Source organism: Podarcis erhardii (genome assembly GCF_964252035.2).
Source record: "Podarcis erhardii genome assembly, chromosome: 1".
NCBI classification, from domain to species: Eukaryota; Metazoa; Chordata; class Lepidosauria; order Squamata; family Lacertidae; genus Podarcis; species Podarcis erhardii.
In genome coordinates this window covers 111,095,713-111,122,106 of record NC_138497.1, presented here as the reverse complement: position 1 = coordinate 111,122,106, position 26,394 = coordinate 111,095,713, and the positions used below count along the sequence as shown (strand labels likewise).

At 40.8% G+C, this 26,394-nt stretch overlaps 1 protein-coding gene across 1 annotated transcript in view; it reads right to left on the bottom strand.

Annotated features, from left to right (window-relative positions):
• Positions 1–7,215: 7,215 nt before the first annotated feature.
• Positions 7,216–26,394, bottom strand: part of LOC309346486 (sodium channel protein type 2 subunit alpha-like) — a 95,849-nt gene continuing 76,670 nt past the window's right edge. Inside the window, 10 exon segments of the mRNA XM_081870319.1 lie at positions 7,216–10,704; positions 10,946–11,216; positions 12,018–12,122; positions 13,757–13,894; positions 15,168–15,221; positions 16,818–17,099; positions 19,575–19,697; positions 21,516–21,689; positions 23,886–24,040; positions 25,118–25,238. Of these exon segments, the coding sequence (XP_081726445.1) occupies positions 9,509–10,704; positions 10,946–11,216; positions 12,018–12,122; positions 13,757–13,894; positions 15,168–15,221; positions 16,818–17,099; positions 19,575–19,697; positions 21,516–21,689; positions 23,886–24,040; positions 25,118–25,238 (2,619 nt within the window). The 3' untranslated portion in view covers positions 7,216–9,508.

Genomic DNA, 26,394 nt, shown 5'->3' with positions numbered 1-26,394 from the left:
TTGTGATTCTACAGTTTGAATACCTGTGGTTAATATTTAAACCTTGTGATGTCCTTCCTCCTTTTTTCCCTTGGATCAGCCAATTATTTTGTTGCAACGGAAAAATGATCCCACATTGCTTTTTCATTTGCAGATAAAAAATTCTGGTTGCCATAGAAATTGCAAAAAGTCAGTTATGGCACCTCAGTTTTACAAGAGACAGTGTTTGCTGGGAAACCATTCCTTGTCTAAATTTCTCATATCAGAAATGCTGGACTTATTTTTGGTAGGCAAAAGCAGTGTCTTCCGGAGTGGGCAGAAAATTTATAAATGGTAAATTTCCCCTGAGAAATGTACTGCTTTTCAAAATATTGAAATATGATGGCTTTGTTATATGGAAAAATAATATAACTGTCAATGTTGGGGCAAAGACATCAAATAACATCACTAATAAGACCTGGAGAAAACCTTTTTTGGCATGTGATAACCTAATGTGGTTAAAAAAAAAAGGGTTATCTTAGTTTAGCAGTTTAGCAGCAGATACTGAGGCAAAACCAAGTCCAAGCTACTTTGTCAACAAGTCTAAAGTGTATAATATACATTATTGAGGGAGCCAGAAGTGATTTGTTTAAGAGCTCACTGCTTAGAAGCTTAGCCAGCTTCCCCACTGAAGTTATAGTGAGCTAACATTAGCGCAAACAGTTTCTGAGCTCTGGGCACAGTATTGCACCTAGGATTTTAGATTAAAACTGCAGAGTAGAAGGAACAGAGGGCCTTTTTCTGCCTCCCCACTTCCAGCTACTCTCTGAAGACTGGATAAGAGCCCCTCTTAAGAAAATTAGGGGGGTGGGCAGGGGAAGGATTAGACCATGTGAAAAACAAACAAGATTTTAGCTGCAGCTCATTCATTATCAGCTTTGTATTCTTCTTATAAAAAAAGTGCACCTAGGCATTCCGTTGTTGAGCCCATAACCTAGGTTTAAGGTGCCATTCAGCTCCTAGCTTTCATATCTCAGTTTCTAACACTGCTGGGAAGGGGTAAAACCTTCAAATATCCCATCCTGTCTTCAGAGGCAAGAATGGAGACTGGCAGACCACATTCACACTGCACATTTAAAGCACTATGATACCACTTTAAACCATCATGGCTTCCTCCAGAGAATTCTGGGAATTGTAATTTGGCAAAGCTGCTGAGAGCTGTTAGGATACCCCCATGGCCCTCCCAAAGCTATAATTCCCAGAGTTCCCTGGGAAGAGGGATTCATTGTTAAAAACTACTGTGGGAATTTTAGCCCTGTGAAGAGAATAGGGGTTTCTTAAGAACTCTCACCACCCTTAACAACAGTTCCCAGAATCCTTTGGGGGAAGCCATGACGGTTTAAAGTAGTATCATAGTACTTTAAATTAATGGTGTGAATGTGACCACACTAAGGCACCCAGGGCATGGGAGGTTTCTCCACTCCTCCATGAGTGACTTCTGTTTCTTCTTTTTCCTCAAAGTAGTGCGGCATCTGTGCTTAATGATGTGCTTCTTGTGAGGGATCTTTGCCTGCCATGCCCTCAACAAAATGGCTGCCGGCAAAGGTTAACAACCATTAGGTTGAAGAAGCAATTATGACCAGGCAGAGCATATGATCACATTTGTCAGGTTGGCAAAACCAGGGGATATTTGAGATTTGAGTGAACACACAGGGTTTTCTCGCTCCTGCAAAACCAATAACATTGAGGCTCAGTTATGCTGAGGGGGGATCTCAAAGGCTCCCTGGTATGCACTCACTAAAATGTTCAGCTCGAAATCAGTGAGGAAAACTTAGCGTTGCTAATTGCATCTGCTAAGAGCAAATCCTCAATAAAAGTAGTGTAGAGGAGCAGCAGGGAAGGTTTTTCAGTTTGAGTGCATCATTCTCTTCCATGCAACTACCATGCTGATGGTGGGCAGGGCCAGAGAGAGGCAAAAGAAGATGGCGCAATGCATGTGGTTTTATCTTTGTACAGTAGGCTAGCTTCTTCACACAACTGAGGGTGTGTTCACATTACTGCCTTAGAGTGCCGTGAAGTTGTTCTTCCCCAGTGTTTTCCAGTTGTTCATGACACCACAACCAGATTCATTTCGGTCTGTGTTCATGCCAGGAGGCGCTGATAGCTGACAATAGCATTTTATAACCAAGTGCAGAATGCATATTTATTTTGGAAAACGTGTGTTCAAGGACATGTTCAAACCAAGAAGAAGAAGAAGAGTTTGGATTTGATATCCCGCTTTATCACTACCCGTAGGAGCCTCAAAGCGGCTAACATTCTCCTTTCCCTTCCTTCCCCACAACAAACACTCTGTGAGGTGAGTGGGGCTGAGAAACTTCAGAGAAGTGTGACTGGCCCAAGGTCACCCAGCAGCTGGATGTGGAGGAGCGGAGACGCGAACCCGGTTCCCCAGATTATGAGACTACCGCTCTTAACCACTACACCACACTGGCTCTCCAAGCAAAAATACCCAGGGTGTGAAGTGGGGCAGTGAAGCATGTGGTTGCGGCCTGGGTGCGTTGCCTTGGGAGAAGCCCCCAGACCTGAGGTTCCCCACCCCTGGCCTAGAGGTACAAGCAGAAAGCTAGGGCATATGATCTCACGAGGGGACTTTCTCCCTCAGTAATGGGGGGGGGGAATTTGTTAGGATTCTTGCTCCGTGTTTGCAGTCATGGGATTGTTTCCTATCACATGATGGTATATGTTTTCATTCCACATAGTGGGAAGTGACAGAGAAAGGATGTTTTTATTACTGTGTTCCGTGGTGTGGGACTACTGTCCTTTGTTTCTTTTTCTTTGCTGTCTGATGAGAAAGAGGAAGGAGCCAAGTCAGAATGCTCTGAGTGTATTATATGTAAATAAAGTAGATTAGCCAAAATGCTGAGCTATTGAGTCTTTTACGCAAACCGCTAATACTCTGCAGGATCCCTAAGTGTGGTGATGCCTCTTGGTATCAGTCGATGGAGAAAGCTTTTGAAGCTCCCGAACGACTGACCAGGAGGGAGAGAACATGCCAGTCGGGCATGTGTCTCTACCAGGGTCCTACATGCGAGTAGGACGATCCTAACAGCAGTAGAAGTCACTTCAAAGTGTAAGAAGTGGCATCAGTGTTTTGGAGCGACATCAAAGAGTGGCCAAAATATTTGGGTGGCTGCACAGAAAACTTCTGCCAAATGGGGGCATCTTTAAATTGCTCCCGTTTGTGTTCCTTTTGTGCGAGGCAAGATGTTTGGAGGCTCTTCTCCACACCTTTACATGTCTTAAAACTGATAATAGAAATGGTCCTGCTGATATGGGGGGGAAAACCCCAGGGTGTGTGGCAAATCCCCACATAGGAAAGCTGGTTTGGACTGCAGAGGCAATAATTTTCAGATTTCTGCCTCTGGCAGCCATTTTGTGAACACTGGCCTTAGTTCATTGAGAGGAATCAGATTATCGACCTTTATTTTTGTTCATTGTCAGCGCTCAGTAGTTTCAACATGGTCTTTCTTTGTCATTTTCCCTATTGGTCACTTTGTTTATCTTGCTGAATGAAGTTTACTATTTACTTACTTAATTTGTTAGTCACTTTACCTTGCCCAGGGCAACCCAAAGCAACTTACAACTAATTGAACAAGCAAGAGAACAAAAAAAACCCCCACTTTGATACATTAAACCCAAGACTTTTGGGTGGGGTGGGGAGGGTAAAAGGGGGGGGGGAGTTGTTTATCTGTTAATTAGTGGGTAGTATATTTTTTGTTTATTATTTCAGTATACTTAATATTAATATTAATTATATGGTGGGTGTGTCATTTCTCCACCCTTAAATGTTGTATTAGATTACACACACACACACACACACACACACACACACACCTACCTTCAGGTGACAAACCTTCCCGCTGTCCATAATCCTGCATGTTGTTGCTTCTCATCTCTGCATCCAATTCATCCTTTATCACACAATTCAATAGTAATTTTGAAAATCATTCTTTCAATTTTTAAAAAGGCATTTCTAATGTTGCTTTGCTTATGCGATAATTATTGTTCGTATACATGTGTGTCCTCCAGACACAAAAATTGTTGAGCTTTTTTGCGCATAGTTGAGTGTTTTAGAGCTAATTTTAATGAAGTTTGCCAAAATCTACACTGCCAACATGAGCTGCCATACGTCCTGATTTCAGCCTAGATGCTGTTTACAAGAGCTGAATGCCGGCTATGTACAGTGGTACCTCGGGTTACATACGCTTCAGGTTACATACGCTTCAGGTTACAGACTCCACTAACCCAGAAATAGTACCTCAGGTTAAAAACTTTGCTTCAGGATGAGAACAGAAATTGTGCTCCAGCGGTGCGGCAGCAGCAGGAGGCCCCATTAACTAAGGTGGTGCTTCAGAGAACAGTTGAGAACAGTTTCAGGTTAAGAACAGACCTCCGGAACGAATTAAGTTCGTAACTCGAGGTACCACTGTACAGGAAATTTGGGACATATGGCAACCAAAAACATGTCGTTCCAGTTCTGCTGCTAGGTTCTACCCAGGAGCCAGCTTTTTTATTTCAAGAGTTGGCATTCTAGGAAAGAGACAAACAGAGAGGGAGTTGGAATGGGCCCTGGTGGTCTTGGATAAAAATGCTGGATGCATTGTAGGAACAACCGGGTCCCAGTGCTGTGCTGCTCTAAAATGTGGATTCCCCTCACCCTGTATTTTTTGCCATTGATTTTTATTTGTGATATGTCATCTTCAAAGCAACTTAGGTGTTATTATTGTTGTACTTGATCAGAGTGGAAGGGCTAATTGTAAAAAGTGGGAGATAGTGACAAGAAACACACACCCCTCTCTTGCAGGCCATGAATTTTGCTAATCTGGTACAGTGGTACCTTGGGTTACAAACACCTCAGGTTACAAACACTTTGGGTTACAGACTCTGCTAACCTGGATGTAGTACCTCGGATTAAGAATTTTACTTCAGGATGAGAACAGAAATCGTGCGGTGGTGCAGCCGGCCCCATTAGCTAAAGTGGTACCTCAGGTTAAGAACGGTTTCAGGTTAAGAACGGACCTCCGGAACGAATTAAGTTTGTAACCAGAGGTACCACTGTATTAACACTGTACCATACTGAATCAGGGTGGTGGGTGTTCAGCCCCGCCATTCAAGCAGCCCTGCCCCAGAAATATATTTGTTGCTGAGGTAAGCCTTGAAATCAGGCCAGAAGTCTGTCATGTGACACCTCTTCCTGTAAGGGGCCTGTGGATCTTTCTGTTTACAAGGATGCATAGTGGAGCACTCTTCATTCTGATGTGAGCACATTTCTTGATGTGCAGAGATCACAGTCTGACTCTAGGCACTGCTGTGAATGACAAGTCTACAGAATAGTCATCACTCTTGTCACCAGGAGACAGCTGCCGCCCCGTCACTGGCAGACAGCTGCTGCCCAAAGCTACAGGGCGGTGGCATCCATGCTCTCCCTATCCTTTATCAGAATGCTGCATTAATTCTAGGCTTTGATCTTGTAGGGCAGGGGAAATAGTAACCAATTATTAAGCAAAACCAACGATGTATCATTTGTCACTGGAGGAAAAAAAAACCCAACCTCAATGTGTTATATAGATATGAGAAGGAAGAGTATGCACAGAGGCTTAATTTAGCCAAATCCCATTTCCTAGAGATAACAATAATGACTGTATAAAGTGCAAATTTGTGAGGTGCATATATAAAATATTGGTAATCTAAGGAGGGTGTCCCAGTGGGGCACTTGTACTCACAAAGGTGTTCCTGGGCACCCTCTGTCTGCAGTTAAAATTAGGCTTGAAACCACTCTGTTGTAGCCAATTGGTCTTTCCCCCCCGAATTCAAGCCTAACTATTGGATGGGTGGGTGCATGTGTGATATTGTGTGTGTGTGGTTGTGTGTGGTTGCATGAGTGCTGCTCCAGTTTACAAATGTGCTGACAGGACAAAAAACATTGGCAACCTGTGATTTAAAAGCACCTTTGCACATGCATGATTTCATCTTGATGACTACAATAAGAAGTCAACATTTCCTTCAGAACTGGGGTTTCATGGGCTAAATAACATGTAATGGTCACTATTCCATCTTGCTGCAGGAGAGGAAAAGATGGGGAAGCAAGACCCACTCCATTAGTTTTGCTGAAATACAAGCTCCATTTGGCTCTCCCCAAACTAATTTTATTTAAGATGCACGTTATAAGAATTTTGCATAGTAAGAACCAGGCCCTGACTTTGCAAGTTTTCCTCTTCCCTCATCTTTTTCCCCTTTTGTGTGATGTTTTCTAGATTGTAAACATGTGGGGAAGGGCTCCATTCTCTGTTACTCATCATATGTAAGATGTTTTTGGAGTCTTTCTAGCTAAAGAATGGGGTAAAAAAAGGTAAAGGGACCCCTGACCATTAGGTCCAGTCATGGCCGACTCTGGGGTTGTGGCGCTCATCTCGCTTTATTGGCTGAGGGAGCCAGCGTACAGCTTCCGGGTCAAGTGGCCAACATGACTAAGCCGCTTCTGGCAAACCAGAGCAGCACATTGAAACGCTGTTTACCTTCCCGCTGGAGCAGTACCTATTTATCTACTTGCACTTTGACATGCTTTCGAACTGCTAGGTGGGCAGGAGCAGGGACCGAGCAATGGGAGCTCACCCCATCACGGGGATTCGAACCGCCAACCTTCTGATCGGCAAGCCCTAGGCTCTGTGGTTTAACCTACAGCGCCACCTGCGTCCCAAAGAATGGGGTAAAGCCTTTTAAATAAATAAATGCCATGGACAGAACTTTCATACCATCTCAGGCACAATATCCCCATGGAATCAGCTCACTTATAAAGCTGCAAGTCATCAAACATACAGTACCTGCATGCCTGATGCAAACCTGTAAGAGGTAAGAAATGTGAAGTGAAAGTCTGTTTAGCCATTCATAATGAAAATGAGCATGATCTGTCACAAACGGCAGATTCAGAGAGTTGTATAGTGATGGACTATAGTGGAATAGTTCATCTATTCTACGCTTTATGGCTCAGATGTGTATCAGCATAAGGAGTCCATTTTCAGTGACATTCTCATGCCAAATATGATGTGCTCCGGCAAGTGTGTTAAATACTGAAACATCAAAAACCTCTTATTTTTATTGTATTTGTGAACATCTCTTTAAGGTCAGAATTTCAGCCATCTGAAAATATTTTGCAGTAAAAGAAAACAAAAAACAAAGACAGAACCATCAAGTACAATAAAAAAAAATGAAGTCTTTATTCTTTTGGCTCAACTGTAATGTGGCTTACCGTTCTTTATGGTAATAGCATTTTCCTGCATGCAGTTCACCAACACACAAAGTCAACAGTTTCAGTAAAAGGAGGAATTAACATTTAATTTTTGCCTGTGAATGGAATACGGGAAAAGAAAATGTCCTGGTGTGATCAGATATACAAGTTCGCTACTTGGTTCTTGTGGAGGGGAGAAATTATAATTGTAGAACCGCATATAATATTTAGAAGACTTCTAGTGCAGCATGAATCAACAAGAATAAGAATAGTCTATGTAAACAAACACTGGAAAAGATCAAGGATTTTATGGATAATAAGACTAACTGCTTATGCAGGCAGTGCTAGGAATTCAAACAAATCTTTCCCACCACATTTCAATTACAAGTTATAGCTATTTGGAAGCAAGTGCATTTTGGACTCCATCTGAAAATTCACATTAAGATGTGTGCAAAAATACAGTACTAATTAAAAAAAAAAAAAAGGTAACCCAGAAACCTAACATTACCCCCATTCTCGCCTTTCATTATTTTTCTACTTTGTGAAGTTCTTCAATTAAAAAGTGCTATGGACAGAAAGTAAGAACTGCCTGTGACATCGACCTGAAGATCAGTTTTGTTTTGCCATTTATGTACAAAATGCTGAAAAATAAAATTGAATGACATCTGTACACTATTTATATTTTTTCTTAGAAAATCCTAACCATGTATTTGAACAGATTTAAGCAGTTTGCAACATGATGTGTACAGCTGGCTACACACTGTACAATACTCACTTAAAATTCAAGAGAAGAATAAAGTAAGGGCAGAACAAGAAGCTTTTCTTTTCTTTTCTTTTCTTTTTTACCGGATAGCTGAAAACTATTGCTTGATGAAATGAGGAATGATATCTGGTTAAACAATTTGTTTCACTTTTACCACTGACATATGGCTTCCCATATTAGATTTCTGAACAAATCCAAGAAAAATACAGCAGCGAAGGCAAGATAAACAACATGCATCAGTGATAGCCTCCAAACTACTTATAATGGTACAGAATACATCATATTTTCCTGTTCAAGGCTTGCGAACTACAGTTATTGTGGTACATATTTGATGCAATAAATATTGTGCACAGGTCATTATTCCTTTGCTCAAACATGCACCACGGGGTTAAAAGAACTATTTACATAGACAGCATTATCTCATTGACACGTACAGTGTCAACCTTGCTGAGAGCAGAAGATGGCTAAACAATACTGCAGGAGAAAGCAAAAACAAACTTATAAATGTCAGGTTCTTCTCCCCCCTCTTTTGGCCAGTTTAGTGCTCCAGATGAACACATTTTTGTTTCCTAAAGAACACTTAAACAAAAATCCCCACCCGGTTTCCCCATCCAACTACAAATTTAGTTACGTGCGTGTCAACTTGACAACGGAACGGTACATAGAGGGGACAAAAATACCTCTGTCGAGTAACTGTTGAGTTTATGAGACTTACAGGCACATTTAAGAACTGTCAGGATGAGACGTAAAGATGTATACTTTTATTAAGCACCTCAGAATCTGGAGCCATCCTGAAACATGGAAGTATTTAAAACCCTTGTGCAAAGAAGTCTTACTTGTTTCCATGCATGGTCTATAAGTGAAGCATGCCTTCATGCAAATCACTTCTTCTGTCTGTACAAGAGAATCAGACAGAACAGCTGGTCCTCATGGTCCCCCTGACCCTGAACCCACCCACCCCTGAACATAAAACCCATTTACAAAAATAGTCACATATAATAGTAAACAACCTGTGAATTAAAAAAATGACAACCTCACCAACACTGATTTTTTGTTTGTTTGTAAAAATATGGCAAAAGGTGGCAGTTGGAATGCAAACAGTGGATACAGTTATTGTACTTGAGTGTTTTATGTTAAACACACATAAATTCTAGGTTTGCACCTCTTGTACTGGTCCCTACAGTCTGGGTAGCCATTTTTCTTTCCTCTTCAGCAGTGTCAGCTGGTAATAAAAACAGTAGCCTCCTGTCAAAGTTGCCATCCTGTTTTACACAGCAGCATGGGGATTGACGAGGGGGTCACTGTCTTGTTAATAGGCACTGACCTTAAGTATATATATAACATTTGTATATATATTTATAGATATATTTGTGTGTGTGTTTGTGTGTGTGTGTGCAAAAACAGTCAGTTTGGCATAAACCTCCACTTGGAGTCCTTTTGAAATAATACTCTATTTTCTCAAGCTGTAAACAATTTGTCACAAAGGGAATCCTTCGCTTTGCTCATTTTTTACTGTCCCTGATATCTTTACCTTTATCTTCCTTTTCTGATTTGTCTTTTTCATATTTGTCTTTATCAGGCTTTGTAACGCTATCATAGGAAGGTGGAGAGGTGGTGGAAGGGGTCATATCATTTTTTTCGGGGGTAGAATTCTCATTCAGCTTATCAATGATCATATCTTCTTTGATAAGAGTGTCATCTCCAGCTTTGATTCGATCCTTATTAAATAGGCAGGACACTTTTTTAACTTTTATCTTTAAGAGGTAGCGCCTGAAGGCTCGCTGAATGATGACAGCAGATACGTCCTCTTGTTTTCGTTTTAATGTGGTTGTAATTGGTTCATAAGAAGCTTTTGAAGGGTTGGCTGCCATGAACCGATCTTCCATTTGAACACGAAGGGCATCCATTTCATCACTTTCACCCAAAACACGTTTTGTGAAAGCAAACAAGATGTCAAGGCAGTGAATTCTGTCACCACTTACCATGGGCAGATCCATTGCAATAAGCTGAACTTTGTTCGGTTTTGGTATTAGAAGGGGAGGATCCAGTGAAGCTGCAAAATCGGAGAGTTTACTAAACTCTATGAATTGAGTTGCATCTGGATCAAACTTTTCCCAAACTTCATAGAACATCTCAAAGTCGTCCTCGCTCAAAGGCTCAGCACTTTCTTCTGTAGCAACGCTGAAGTTCTCCAAAATCACGGCAATATACATGTTTACTACAACTAAAAATGATATAATAATGTAGCTAACGAAGAAAAAAATCCCAACGGAAGGATTGCCACAGTCTCCTTTCACTGAACTTCCTGGGTGGTCTTTGTTAGGGTCACAGTCTGGCGGCCCACTGTTGAGAATGGGAGCTAGCAACCCATCCCAGCCAGCAGAGGTGGTGATTTGGAAAAGGCAGATCATGCTGTTGCCAAAAGTTTCAAAGTTGAACATGTCATCGATTCCCACTTCTCTCTTCACATAGGCAAAGTTGGACATTCCAAATATAGCATAGATGAACATGACCAGGAAAAGGAGAAGACCGATGTTGAACAAGGCAGGGAGAGACATCATCAAGGCAAAAAGCAGAGTGCGGATCCCTTTAGCACCCTTGATGAGACGCAGGATGCGACCTATTCTGGCAAGTCGGATCACTCGGAACAAGGTGGGTGATACAAAGTATTTCTCAATAATCTCTGCTAGGAACATACCTAAAAACAAAATTTATAAATAGGTTACTTAAAAAGGGAGTGCAACATCTAATCTTAATAGCATGCTAAAAATTGCAACCCACCATTTAAAATGGAAAACGATCTCTACATTAATCAGAAAATTACAATTAGAGATTAATTAAGATATTGAAAAGTTTTTTTGTTTTATATTTCCCATTAACTTTCCACAATTTTCATTAACCACCATTTTAATGTTTTACTGAATTGTAATTTTTCTTACCTACAATGGATAAAATGACAACCACAAAATCAAAAATGTTCCAGCCAATGGTGAAATAATAATAGCGGAGTGAAATCAGTTTCAAGACACATTCTCCGGTGAAAAGGACTATGAAGATCAGATTAATTCGGTATAGATTAGTTTCCATTGCATCAGTTTGGTCATCTGTTTCTACCATCATGGTGACCATGTTAAGGCAGATAAGAATCATGATGCTGATGTCAAAGGCTTGTTTTGTTACAAAATCAAAGACCATGCCTTGGAATTTGTTCTGTAGATGAAGAAAACAATGTTTTATTCAAATATCTCATGATTTGCATAGTTTACCAGTAGATACCTTGTACGGAACATTTGTAATTCATTCTACGGCAAACTGTTTAAAGGTAAAACCAAATCTAGATACACTAAGGGCCATTCCTCAGTACAGTGGGAGCTGCTGACTGGCTTACAATCACAACTCTGCCGTAATGCAACAAGACCCTACGGTACAAAAAGGCATGAGTTTTCCCCATGCCAGTATTATCCCTCCTGGACAGGACAACACTGGCATGTGAAGGAAGTGTATCAATGGCTGCCCTGTGTGAGCTCTAAATCCTTACCTAAATGGCATAGGAAGCATATAGCTGTGCATATGTGCTGCCTACAGGCTTCCCATGGGCATCTATTATGAGAGCAGAAAGGTAGACTAGATGGGCCTTTGATCTAATCCAGCAGGGATCCTCTTATGTTCTTAGTTATTTAAGAAATATGTTCTTAATCTTGCATTGGATATAATTTTGACTGAGTGTAAATCTGTGTTCCAACTGCATTCCCACTTAACGCCCTCCCATCAGATGTCAAAGAGATAAACAACTACCTGGCATTCAGAAGACATCTTAAGGCAGCCCTGTTCAGGGAAGTTTTTAATGTATGACATATTAGCGTATTTTTGGTCTTTGTGGAAGCCGCCAAGAGTGGCTGGGGAAGCCCAGCCAGATGGGTGGGGTACAAATAATTATTATTACTCGACATTGTTATTTAATATATAGATAGATATATAAGTAATAATGGTTGGAAACTTAATGAGGCTTACTGCTGGCCTTGGTATTGGTTTCTGTGGTTTCTTGGACCCCAGTTTTTTCATTGCATTGTAATATTTCTTCTGCTCTTCTGTCATAAAGATGTCTTGACCTCCAAAGTAAAGGGATGAAACCAAACCTGGTTACAACCGGATACCTCTCTTTTTTTTTAAAGCAAGCAAACAATTTTTATTTTTATTTTGCATCTATTCTTACTTAACAACCAACGTCTTTCATTGGGTCTCGGCATAGGAGAAAGTGCGGCTAACTGTTCACAAGGCACAAGGCATGGACCTTGCTTTCAGAGGTTTATGGGTTGAACAGAAGTAAGTCATACCCAACAACACCAACTGAAGTCAACGGACCTGATTGCTGAGGTCCAATAATTTCATTAGGTCTACACTGTGTATTCCCTAGTCTAGTCCCCCTTTCTTTTACTATTGTGGGAACTCTTATGTGCTCACATAGTAGCAACCCCCTTCCAATACTGGCCATCCTGGCCCCTTTCTTTTGATCAGAGAAAGGAGGTTCGTATGCCATTCCCTTTGTGTGAGTCTGCTTTCATCACTGAAGGAATAGTGCAGGGAGTGGAGGCAGGGAAGGGAATCCCCCATCCCCCACTTCTGCTCTGGTTGATCTGAGAATGTGGATGCAGCCCTGGTTGCACTGCTCTGTGAAGTCTTACTGCTGACGGCAAGGGATTAAGATTGCACCCTAATTTATTAAGTGTAATGAGGTTCAAAACAAGGGTTGCCAACTTATTTTCTAACCAGGCTCTGGTATCTTTAATGGGTTTGTCTACTTTTACTGGTTGCTGCTGCTTCTCTCTGTGTGTTATGTACTGAGTTGAATAGGATCCAAAATGCAGCAGTCTGATTGGTCCTAGAACAATAGGATTCAGAATGCAGCAGTCTGATTGGTCCACAGGAGCCACCCAATCCAGCTCCAGGTGGAAGTGAATCCGCAACCTGATTGGCCTACAGGAGAATCCCGGAATTAGCCAATCATGTGGGGCCCGTGATTGGCTAATTCCGGGATTCTCCTGTAGGCCAATCAGGTTGCCTATATTATTTATTTGTGTAAATAATGTATATAACGCAGACATTCTGGGGGAACTTCCATTCCTCCTCACCACTATGAACTGAATAAAGAGCATGAAATTCACTCTCGACTCCGAGTATATTTCAGTGTGCAAAAACTGGCTCATTGGGTGACATTAGCAAGGGGTGAAGTTAGTTCTCATGCTCTACAATCCCTCCCAGTTGTTTTCTGCACATTGTATGGCTGTCAAAAGCATAGGAGCTGCTTTGCCTGGGGATTTTCATCAAAAGCCTTGCCTTTAGAGGTTGGAGAAATAATAAATTCAACTGATAAAGTACACATAGTCATAAAGTCCCTCCTAAATCTCTATTTTCCTTAAGGCTTTCCTGTGTCTTCAGAAGATGTCTATAAGAAATGTGTACCTCAGATATATTTCCCCCCTCTGCCTCCCGCATGCCCCTCAAACTATTAGCATTCACTAATATGGTTCAACCGAAGTGAGTGACTTCACTTTGATTACGGATATAGATTTAGGATTTGTTGGAAATGAACATTCTGCACTTTTGGGGGGGGGAGGACCTAACCTTACAAAAAACCTTCTTAAAAAAACCCACAGTTGTAAATCTTGACGGCAAACACAGCACAAAAGACACTGAATCGTTATCACTGAACCCTTGACAGTGCATTCAGAACACAGCAACAGAATACTTATCTTCTTTTTTTGTTGATTAAAATTGTCTATGATGACACCAATAAATAAGTTCAAAGTGAAGAAAGATCCAAAGATGATAAAGATGACAAAGTAAAGATACATATACAGGTTATCCTCATAATGAGGTTGCTTCTCCACCTACAAAGACATTTTAAGGAAACATACATTAAGCCAACATTTAATATAATTAGCTATTATCCAGTATAATTATTTAAAATTGCCACAGACCTGCACTTCCCCAGAATTTATTTTGACTTCACAGCTACAAATGGAAAACTCTAAACCGAAATATATTGGTACACAACATTGAAGCATTCACCTATCTTTTTGCTCTGAGTTATAATTCAACATTTTCTCTCTCTGCTCCTCCACCTTAGTTCCATTACCTATCTGGATTTCAATCTAGACTCATATGGCTTTTGCTAACTCTGTATAGAGTTGTGATTAGAGTGCTGGTCTAGGACTGGAGACGCCCATGTTCAAATCCCACCTCAGCCATGAAACTTTGTGTGTGAGAGAGACCTTGGGCAGTCACTGGCTCTTTTTCTAACTCTACCTCACAGGGCCATTGTGAGGATCAAATGGGAAAGCAAATTGGAGCTGCATTGAGCTCCAGGGCAGACAGGAAGGATATAAATGTAATAAATGAATAAATAAATATTGGTTGAAGGCAATCAAGGTCTACAGAATAATATATTAAAGGAATACTAGAGAAGATGGCAGATACACAAAAGGGGAGAGAGAGTGGAGAAAAACAAATAAGGAAGGAGCATGAAATAACAACAAATGCCAATTACACTAAGAAATACATGGAAAATTATTGCAGGGTGACTGTTTTTTTAAAAAATAATAATAATCTAAAGCAAGGGTATCCAATGTTGGACCCTCCAGATGTTGTGGAATCCAGCTCCTATTAGCCCCAGCCAGCATGTCCAATGGCTAGGGATGATGGGAGTTGTAGTCCCATCTGGATGGCACCTCATTGGCACCCCTGATATAAATCTATACTGTTACCCAGGATTTGTTGTTATAAAATTCCTATTTCTGGAATGGTATCTTGCAGCGATTTTTATGCCTACAGCTGTTCAGCAATGACAATGCGTTTGAATATCTACCTCCTAACCTTTCAGACTCATGTATAGTTAAGGATCGAATAGAAGACAGACTGATCAGAGAGCGGAAAGTAGCAGTGGAGACTGAGGCAGGGAGAATAGGCAAGATAACCAGTGGAGACTAAGAGACAAATCAATTGTGGAGAAGTAACAGCCCTTTTGGGCCTGCAGACAGCAAATTTCAAAATAAAAGGCAGTGGCGGTGGGTGGGGGAACAAACCCTGAGAAATTAGAATTGAAATAATAGTTGTGTGAAATCTGAGTGCAAAAGTGTGCTCGTGCCATGGTAGTGCACTTACATTTCGTGAATCCACAGCTGCATACATAATATCCATCCAACCTTTGAAGGTGGCCTGAAAATAGAACACCTTTTTTAATGCCTGCACTTCATAAACAATTTGGCAACCGAGGAACTAAAGCATACCATGTATGTATTAGAGCTGGATAAATCCGTTCAAGGTGGTCTGGGACAACATCCTATTAATTTCTAGCTGAATGAATAGGATTTAAAATACTTTACGAACTGTACATTAGGAGTGGGGAATCTGTGGCCTTCGAGATGTTGCTGGACTCCAACTCCCATCAGGCCCAGCCAGCTTCGCCAATGATATGATAGAGCTGTAGTCCAGCAACATCTGGAGGGCCAAGAAATACCCCACCCTGGATAATTTCTTTTTAAAATGTTTTGAAACATAAATAGGTAATGTCACTGACATGCATTAATGAATGAACGCCTCTGTGTACATATTTTACAAATAATCATAGCTTTATTGAAGATTTGGTTAAGATTTGCACTGGGCTGTGTGCTCCTATGTGTCTATTTCAGATCAAAGTTCAAAACTGCCTGGACATAATGTTCCGATTTCTCAGCAATGTTGCAAATATATGCATTTTGAGATCAGACAGTCTGCTGGTTCACTGTAGGCAGATTCCCCACTTCAATTTAACACTAAGCTGTGTTCAGATAGCGTCTTGAAATTCTCAACTCTGTTTCTGTGCAGATGCATTGGGAAGACATAATTTTACCAAATTTTCTTAGGAGGGGAAGTTCTTGGTGATGGGGTTCACCTGTCAGTAGCACAAGTTCTTTCTTTCCCTCCTAAGGTCTCATTGCTGTTGTTTGGTGAAAGTGGTAGCAGCGATTGTAGCAGTAGAAGCAATTGCGTCAGACGCGTGGCCACCATTTTCCACCCTTCACTGTGCCCCAGACTTAGTGTCATTCCACAGCACTGTGGTCGGAAAATGGTGTCTGCTGCCAAAAACATAAAAGACATAGGAAGCTGCCTTATATCACTGGTCCACCTAGCTCAGCATTGTCTGTGCCAGCTAAGAGCTGCTCTATGGGGTTTCAAACTGGAGACATTCAGTTAAGTTGTGGGTGAACATATCCGACGACACAGCGATTCTTCAAACAGCTCTTGTTTATTCACAGGCCAGAACAGAACTGAAGGGTTCAGTCAGCCTGCTTATATAGAGCTCCAGTACAACGCTACTGTAACAACTTTCTAAAACTATCCAATCACTGAACGTCACTTTCGATCCCTTATTTGCATAACTATCTACAGTATACCCCTGCTGGCCCAGGGTGAGAACTTCAGTACATAACACATTCCCAGTCTGACATGAAGATGCCAGGGACTGAACTAGTGACCTTCTGCATACAAAGCAGGTGCTCTGCCACAGAACAAGGGTCTTTCTCCTAAAGCTTGAATGAAAAAAATGGCGGAGAATGTTTGGAACAAACTTGGCAAAGTGGCCTTCTGTTGTGAAGTGGGAGAATGGGAAAAAGAAAAGTATTTTGGGGGGAAATCACTTCTGAGAAATTTTAGCTTAGTGGTATTTTTCAAGTAAAAATAAGACAGCATAAAAGAAAGAACAGCTAAACTTTTTTTCTTTTTTCTTTAAAGAAGAAGTTAACTTTAAGAATTCTAGGAATAACAACCACTTACTACTTGAAGCAAAGAGAGGTAACCAAGCCCCACGTTATCAAAGTTGACTTTCACATTTTTCCACCGGGCGGTTTCATTTCTTTCTATGAGCTCTTCACACTGAGTTTGGTTGTCAACTTCATCAATGCTAAACATGTCCCCTGTTGTGGTATTAATGCAGTGGTAGAACTTGCCAGCAAAGAGATTGACTCCCATAATGCTGAAGATTAACCAGAATATAAGACATACGAGAAGCACATTCATGATCGATGGAATTGCTCCCAAGAGGGCATTCACTACCACCTATAAAGCAAACGACACCGTAGAAAGTAAGTTTGACTGTGTAACTGCAAAAAAAGGAGATGCTTTATCAATGTTGGGTGAAGATTTCTGAAATAAATTTTAAAAACTTCTGAAACCTTCATTATACATGTGCCCTCCATAACTCATGGAAGAACTCTAATGTAAGTATGATAAAAACCAAAGAAAGCAAGGAAGTGTAATACAATGGGGGTAGGGAAACCAGTCCGACCATTGGAACTAAGAAACAGAACATTCGGAGAGAAATGCCAACTGCAGATAATCAACGTTACCAAACATAGGAGCGATACGCAGTTTGTATTTTCCAAACACATAAAGAGTACATCATATAGAAAAATAAAAGCAGCAAAACATCTCATGAAAGCCAACGTTTGCAATTTGGCGAGGGAAGAGAGTTTTGCACATCTAATTTTGACAGAGTGGTGCCTCTTTTTTTGCTTTCAGATGGGGCATTTTGTGTAATGCCATACCCCTACAGCAGACATTTTGAGAGCAACGCTCACAATGATTTCTTAAAAGTTCAAATTAGCCTCAGAAGGTTAGCAAACCCTGGTCTAAGCCACCTAGAGCACCATACTCCAACACACAGTTGAGGTCATAGGTCAGAAGAAGTGTCTTTCAAGGAAGTTTGAGTTTTAACACTTCTGAAAATGAAGTATCCCCTCGCTTTGGCATTTCATATCAGAACAGATCACTTTTGCCATGTGCTTCATAGAAATCTCTGCAGGCAGCCGAGAAGGATAGTCATTGTGCCATAGACAAGCAGCAGAAGTATATGAAGTATAGTTTCGCAGCCTGGTTAATATGTTACTCTGGTAACAGAGTCAGCAAGGAAAACATTTCTGTGTGGCTGGAGCTCGTAACATAGGCAGGCTGCAGCCACACTGGTCATTTAAGCCACTTGGTTAGCATCTGCACCAATGCCAATAGTGCAAATCAGAATTGTAGAATTGGAAGGCAAAAGAACGGCTCAGTGTGAGTGACCCATGTGGCTGCTGTTGGCAAACGATAAATTCTGCTTCATTTTTAATTTTGGTAAGCACCCAACAGCCAGCATTTAATATAGCACTGTATTGTTTAGCACACTTTTATTCCATTTCCATCCTCTCTTAAAAATAGGGTTACCCATCTTCTTTTTAAAAACGGTGATAAATAAATAAATCCATACGTACACAGACAGACAAATAAAAGTATTATTACACGGTGTAGTGGACAGCTGGCTTCAAGGCACAGGCAGTGCAGAGTCTGTGGGAAATATGTCTCTCCTTTAGCTGCATGATCAGTCACATTATTCCCTCCATTACTGCTGCATTTCAAAAGCTGACCTACATTCCCCCCTTTCTGAGTCCTGCAGCAACACCACTCCCTTGCGGTATGAATCCTTTGACAAGCTCAAAATATGGTGCCAGAGATATGCTATCATCTGCCAGCAAGAAATGTGGAGTATAGGGCCCCAGGTATAGGTGGCACTCAAGGAGGCAAAAGGCATGCCAATTACTTTAAATTTAGGGGGCCGTGCCCAATGTAGAATAGCACACATATATCAGATATTATTATTATTATCATTATTATTTTATTCTGTTTTTAATATTCTGTTGGGAGCCGCCCAGAGTGGCAGAGTGGCTGGGGAAACCCAGCCAGATGGGTTAAATACTAAATTATTATTATTATTAAACTGCTTCTGCAGTTATTTTCTTTTGGATGTTAAAAAACCTTCTGATGTACATTATCAAAATGTTAAAGGTTTCAGAATAGGAATGTAAACATTCAGTCTAAATACAAGAAAGCTATGGAGGATTTCTTCTTCCTGTTGGCACTCTTGGGATTTTGTCATTCTCAATCATTGGGTGTTATCTGTAAATTTGGATACCGCAACCTGATTCCAGGTCTTCGGAAGCCTCACTGATTACCACCCACCATTAGGAAAGCTTCTGTTTCCACCTTCTGATTTCTAATAGATATTGATTCATAAGAGGAGCTATCAGCTGATCCCATGACTGTCAAGATTTGATGTAACAAACTCCTTAGCGCTACACTGAGCTCCTCCCAATATGTATTATTAACACATATGTATGATTATGTGTTATGTAATATGTATTATTAATACATATGCCTGCAAATCATATGCATGTGCACATGCATTTAGATGCATCAAGGTAAGAATACCAGATGCTTAAAACCAAGCTTTTAAAATATAATCAAGAAGTTGACAATTCATAGTTAATTAAAAAATATGGAAAGTAAAATAATACAAGAGAGGAACTGAACTTTAGGTTTTTTAAAAATAAACTATTCTTCTCAGGAGGCTGAGAGAGAAGGCTGCTTGCTGCCCTGGGCCACTTTGTAAAATCCTGGATTTCTACCGAAAACTTTGCTTCTCATATTCTTAATATGCCATCCAGAAGATGATCATGATGGTTTTGTACGTTACGTTAAGCTCTTTCCATGTTTTCTTACCCTCATTCCTTCAAATCGTGATAAAGCTCTTAGGGGTCTCAAAGCCCTTAAAGTCCTCAGTGATTTAATGGCGCCAAGTTCAGAGTAGCCCAAGGCATTAGCTGTTAAGCTAACTAAAGAGACCTGCACATGAAGAAAAAAGAAATTAATCTGTAAGCTATATAACACATATAAGAATCAGCACATACTTTTTCTATAACTTTGCAGAGATCATTTCAGTCATTCACTGTAGCAGAACAAATGGCTCAAAGGGCACCTCATGATAAAATGGACACAAAGGTAAATGCTTTAGTTATTCTCATTATAGAAGAGTTTGAAAAAGAATTTTGCCTTGGCCCAGCTAGTGAATTTAAACAGGTTATCTGCCACTATGCAATGGCAGACCCACCAAGTGTCCCTATTTTCCAGGGACGTCCTTGATTTAGGGAAGCCATCCTGGTTTCTGATTTAATCCCTCCCAGAATGTCCCACTTTCCCTTAGGATGTCCGGATTTTCACTGGAGAATTGTTGGAGGGTATGGAGCTATCCAACCCCCGAGCCGTCTGAAGCCAATCCTGTATAGGGATTTTAAAAAAATGTTTAATGTTTTATTATGTTTTTATATGTTGGAAGCTGCCCAGAGTGGCTGGGGCAACCCAGTAAAATGCATGGGGTATAAATAGTAAAATTATCATTATGGAATGGGACATCCCTATTTTCATTGGAGAAATGTTGGAGGAACATATGCAATGCAACATATTTTGGCATTTTAACGGTTTCTTGTGTACAGGAAGGGTAAAGGCACGCACACTGTCTCTACAAAGTGAACAGCTTCTTCTGGATTGATGGGAAGTGCTTCTACATAATTCGATTTTTGACTGAGCAAGGCTAATGCCGTTTCTAAGGGGAGGTGCAAGACCATGCTTAAAATGCCTGCCACTTGTTCCAGGGCATAATTTTCAAACCCTGAATTATGCATGCAGTTGTTTGCGTTCAGGTGTAAGACGAAGTAGAAGTGCCTGTCTTTTGAACTGGGGTGTTATGTCAGGCTGCATGGCAGTTTATGCAAATTGCTGCCATCAGCTTGTTGCAAGGGATTTACTGCAGTGTTTTCTAACCAAAGCCCCCTTCTTGCATCAATCACGCAACAGGGCTCCGTGTGTTGAAGTGGATGCAGAGCCCTGCTGCTGGCCCTGTCCCAAACATTGTGCAGCTTCCCCAGCCCCACCTGCAACTTCCACATGTTGAGCAAAAGGAGAGTTTTCATACGTAGACACCTATGCATATAGTCTTCCATCAGATCAGGGCACCCATAGCATCAGGGTTCTCAATCTATGGAAGACTAAGTGTGTAGGTGTCCCTGTTGTATAGATCCATGTTGACTACAATCCAGAGTTTGGCTATGGACACCATCCACAACTTTACCATGGATTCCAAAATATAGCCCCAAAAGGTGCGCGCGCACAGAATGCTAGTGGATGGATCTGGATCTAGCTTTGGACCATGCCATTACAGGTAGATATAGATTTCATTATCTCTGAAGTTTTTCTTAATGATATGGCGGAGGACACATTTTTTTATTAAATTCATATAGCAATTTCTTCTGTTTAACTGGTAAATTCAGCTTGTACTAGTTCGGAGTGGTTTCGCAATGCCGCAGTACGAAAATAATTACCCCAGCCAGATCATCACACTACTAAGGCCCAAATGGCTATTTTCTGGAAGTAATTACATCCCTGGTTTCTGCAAGTAGTGGCCACACTGCTTTTGTTCACATTATACCATCCTATTATGCAATTCTGGATTAAAGTTACTCGTGATTCTTGCAAATGTGTTCACTTTACTCCACAATTCATACAAAATAGAAAAGAATCCCTGGCACAGTAACTGTAGTTAATTCACCATAACTCATTTTCATAAAGGTAGATTGCGTATTCAGCTCATAGAAAAAGAATACGTACATCAACAATGAGGAAATCCAGCCAGCACCAGGCATTGGTGAAATACATTTGAAAGCCATAGGCCACCCACTTCAGAAGCATTTCCAGAATGAAGATGTACGTGAAGACCTTGTCAGCATACTCCAGCATGGTCTTGATAGTCTTGCGCTGTTCAATATATATGTCTTCAAAAGCCTGTAGACGAATACACACACACACACACACACACACACACACACATATTGGATGGATTTTAGTTTGACATTAATCTTTGAATTATTTTTGTTTCCCTTTCTACTATTTGAAAATTCAGTCCCCTCTTCCTCTCTGTTGTTTGACATTCACGGGGGAAGGAACGAAAACATGCTTTGCACACAGGAGGACCAAGTTACAATGTTTAGGTAGCAAGTAATGGGTCTTTTTGAGACCCTGGAGAGCTGCTACAAGCCACAGTAGAAAATATTGGGCTAGATGTACATCGTTTAACCTTCCAAAGCAGCTCCCTGTCTTCCTTTCCTCCATTCTGCAGAATTATTATTATTCAGCAGTTAAGGGTCACATTGTTGGAGCGGACCTTGTGGGATCTCTAGCGCAACACCTGTACAGTGCACAAAATCTAGAGCTGGAACGTTCCAAACTGATGGCTGTCCCATCTCCATTGTTTAACTTCTTACCATCAAGAAGTTTCTCCTAATGTTCAACCAAAGTCTTCTGTGACTTTATCTTCTTATATGAGACCACCCTTCAGGAATTTGGGTGAAGTAATAATAATACCTTTATTGTCAATGTACAACCTGTGTACAGTGAAATTAACCGAGCCTCCCTCCCCACCCCCCAAACACTCAATCTCATTGCACTCTGTGTTCTTGTCACACAACACACTAACCCTGAAAGTCAGTTGCACTATATTATTTTCCATTCAGCAGCCTAACAGCCCACGGATAGAAACTGTTTTTTAGCCTGTTGGTATGACTGATTATACTTCTAATCTCCTGCCTGAGGGCAGAAGATTAAAGAGGTGCTGGCCAGGGTGTGAATTGTCCCTGAGAATTTTTCTTGCTCTCCTAAGGCATCGATCCCTTACGATGTCATTTAGCGGACTCAGGGGACAGCCCATGATATCATGTGCTGTGTTCACCACCCTCTGTAAAGACTTTCTGTCCGTGGCTTTCAAGCCAACGTACCACACTGTGATACAATATGAGAGGACACTTTCTATTGTGGACCGGTAGAAGGAGGTCATCAATTGTTGTTTAACATTGTTCTTTCGCAGGACCCTGAGTCTCTGTTGGGCCTTCCTAACCACCTGAGTTATACTGTTTTTCCAAGTGAGGTCTTCACTAAGGTAATTTAAAGGAAGTACTACTATGTTTCCTCTTTAAAATAAACATACCCAGTTCTTTCAGCTTTTTCTCAAAGTACTTGTTTTCCATGCCCTTGACAATATTCACTGCCCTCCTCTGAACACCTTGTTTTGCCTACATGCCTCTTAAAGTGCAGCATCCATATCTACACATAATGTTCCAGATAAGTAATACTGAGGAATGAAGTGGAACAGAAAATGTCTGTTGGAACTCTTGTGTTCCCAGATACACCTGCCTGGTATGATGTCAAGACTTGTTTCAATTCATGTCAACAGATTCTAGCAGAAATAATAATAATAATAATAATAATAATAATAATAATAATAATAATAATAATAATAAATTTATACCCTGCCCATCTGGCTGGGTTTTCCCCACTCCTTCTTCCTGTATCTTCATGTTACTTGGCCCACTTTGCCTTTCTTGTTCTATGTGCTACCCTAATGCAACTCCTTCTGTCAGTGGACAGTGTAGCCCTGACTCATTGATAGTGATGGTGTAAAGCTATCCATAAATAGCCCAGGCATTGGAAAGAAGGTATAAACATTGGAAACAATGGAAACGAAATAAACCAAGGAGATCAGGGGAAAACCAGGGGCACCAACTTGGGCCTTATGGGTGCCCCTGCAACTTGGGCCTTATGGCACCTGCGACATAATCTCGTGACAGGCAGGGCCTTGGCTGTTGCTTCTGAGGTCTGGTAGGGTCTTGGAGGCCATGTACGAGCCTTACGAGACCTCCAACGTTGCCTCGGAGGTTGCGTTGGAGCCCGTAGTGTGGGTGCCAAGCCCCCAATTATTATTTTTTTGTGGGTGCTAGGGCTCTGAAAGGGTCCTCTATGGTTGGCACCAGTAGTGAAAACTAACTCAGCCTCCTGAACACGAATCTTTCCTCCCTTCTGCCTTGCCAGTGTGTGAACTCAGGAGAGCACTGGAAAAGGTGGTTATTCCATCCATCACCCTCCCCTGACACAACTCTATGGATTGCTCTCTAAGGTTCTGTGGTAAAGAACGGTTTTCAAAATTACCAGAGCACCACTGCTGAGAAGAATCATGAAGACAATAAAAGTCTCAAACCAATTATGTTCTACTATTTTGTAGCAGGTCTTCCGAAGATTCCACCATAGTTTTCCTTTCCCGTCTTCTACGCTGACTTGGCAGCACTTGAACTTCCGAACGCAGCCTGGCAAAATGCAGCAGGAGGATGTGACAAATGAGAGTAGCATAGTAAGTTATTCTGAAGCTACAGTTAATTAACAACATTTTCTATGGTCAGTCTTGAGTAGAATATATTCTATACTAAAATACAGTCCTAAAATAATTTGTCCATTAAAATTAAAACTCATTCAAGTCGGCTCAGTTGTTCGGGGAGGGGGGAGGGGGAAGGAAGATAGGCCAGCTTAATCTATTTTGCATGCTGTGAAATCTCCAAGTGGATCCCATTTGGAACAGATCTACTTATTTCACTGTATACCAATACAATATGTACATTGTGTCCCAACACAATACAATTTTTGAGTGTGGGCTCTTATAGAAACAAAATGGCACCATTCACTCGCAAGAGTGAGGCATCACCAGGGTAGGGAGAAACCTAAAGTTTGCAGAACCCTACAGTCTGCAGAGGTACAATTTCTTTTAAGAAAAAGGACAGCCCAATGAGGAGGACTGAGCATACTCAAGTGGCTACAGAATACTGGCTGACAATTTGAGATTGAGAAATGCAACTGTGCATCCTGAAAGAAGGCATGACTGACTGACACTACAAACTGCAGCATTTCGTTTCTTGTGATGTATAAAGCAATTTGTGTTTCTGTTTGTGCTCTGTATAATAAGCCTGATTACGTTTGAATGAAACACACACAACTCTTCCTCATTAAGAATAAGCTAACCGTGTGTAGTTTAGAAGTAGCATCAGAGGATTAATTCTTCCCACAAAAATTTTGCCTCCACAGGACTCCTTAAGTGTGAAATTAAAAAACAAAAACACCCAAAGCATAAATATATATTAACTTGGATTACTTTTTTCTAGGAAATTTTTTTGTAAGCTGGATGTGAGAAATTTGTCAAATATTCATAGGGTTGCTGGGTCACAAGAAGCAATTCTGGGTAACAGACCAACAGTGTTTACCTTGGAAGCAAACGCTGGATCTGAAGTTGTGCACAATGTATATCATTGCTAGCATAACAGGGCAGGAATACAGATAAGCAAAAACAAAATGCTCCCCCAAACGAAGTAGTTTAAATTTTTTATATTCCTCACCTTCTGTAAAACAGGCTTCTGGTTCAAGAGATTCTTCTGGTTCGGCTTCAGGTTGCTCTCCAACTGGGGGGACTCCAACGTCAACCGTACTACCTTCAGATGAACTAGATGCATTTAGTTTCTGCAAATAAAAGCCCCATGTGAAACTGTTAATTACCATTCTATTTCTTATAGGACTGGGTTGCACTTAATGCATTCCAAAATGCTCTCTGTGTAATTAAGAGCTCTCAAATGAAGAGCAGAACTGTGGAGGCCAGTTTGCTTTCCTGTATGTGAGGCCATAAGTATTATTAACCACATCAAGCGGGGTTTTTTTCCCCCAATGATGGAAGGGTTTCGGTATATTCATAGAAGGAACCACCATTTTGAACCAATTTGCTAAGAAACTAAGCCACATACTGAACTGACAGTTCTGAAGTAACACTAATTGGTAAGACAGAGAGAGAGAGCACCATGAATTGCAGCATTTTCCCCAAGTTACGGCAAAAACTGAAGGAAGCATTTTCATGTCAGATGCAGGTACAGTATGCATATGATGCAAACTATGTTTAACCCTTTACTTCCTGTTGACATGAAAAGACAAATTATCAGTGTATAAGTACTTCTAAGTTTCTGAGGTTTCGGAAAGGAAAGCAGCGTATTAATTCCAGAGCGGGAGCCATTATTTCGCATTCTCTTTTGCCAATGCACTTGCACAGCTGAGTGTGCATTTTTTTAAACTACTTTTTATTCTTGCATGGTACACATATGTGTCCTCTTTAGTACTTAGATAATTGTGTGTATTTTTACGATCGCATTTAAAACACAATTTTTCAAAAATGCTATTTTTGGAGGGAAAGCGGTTGTGCCAATCATGAAAAGTTGACGTCATCTAAACTTCCAACTGGTTTCCTGATGTGATTAAGGAAAGCTAGCAGGCTGCTGCATTGGCAGCAGTAGACAGATATGAGTACCATAGTGAATAAAAGTAGAGCTGATAATCGCATTCTGTAGCATTCTACAATGTTATTACCATGGTAGTGTATAACATCAGTAAATGGCTGCATTGGTAAGTAACTATCTTTATGTGGGGAATGATGTAAGCAGATGGTGAATAACGCATACTGGTGTCAATGTACTATTATAAAAAGATCATTTTTTACATAATACTCCAAAACAAAGCTGTCGGCATTATTGATCGGAATCAAGCTTTTTCACAAACTCTTAACCAGCTAAAATATTAGTTTGATGAAGAAAGTACTTTACCAGTTTTGAGGTGTTCCAGTTTGAATTTTATT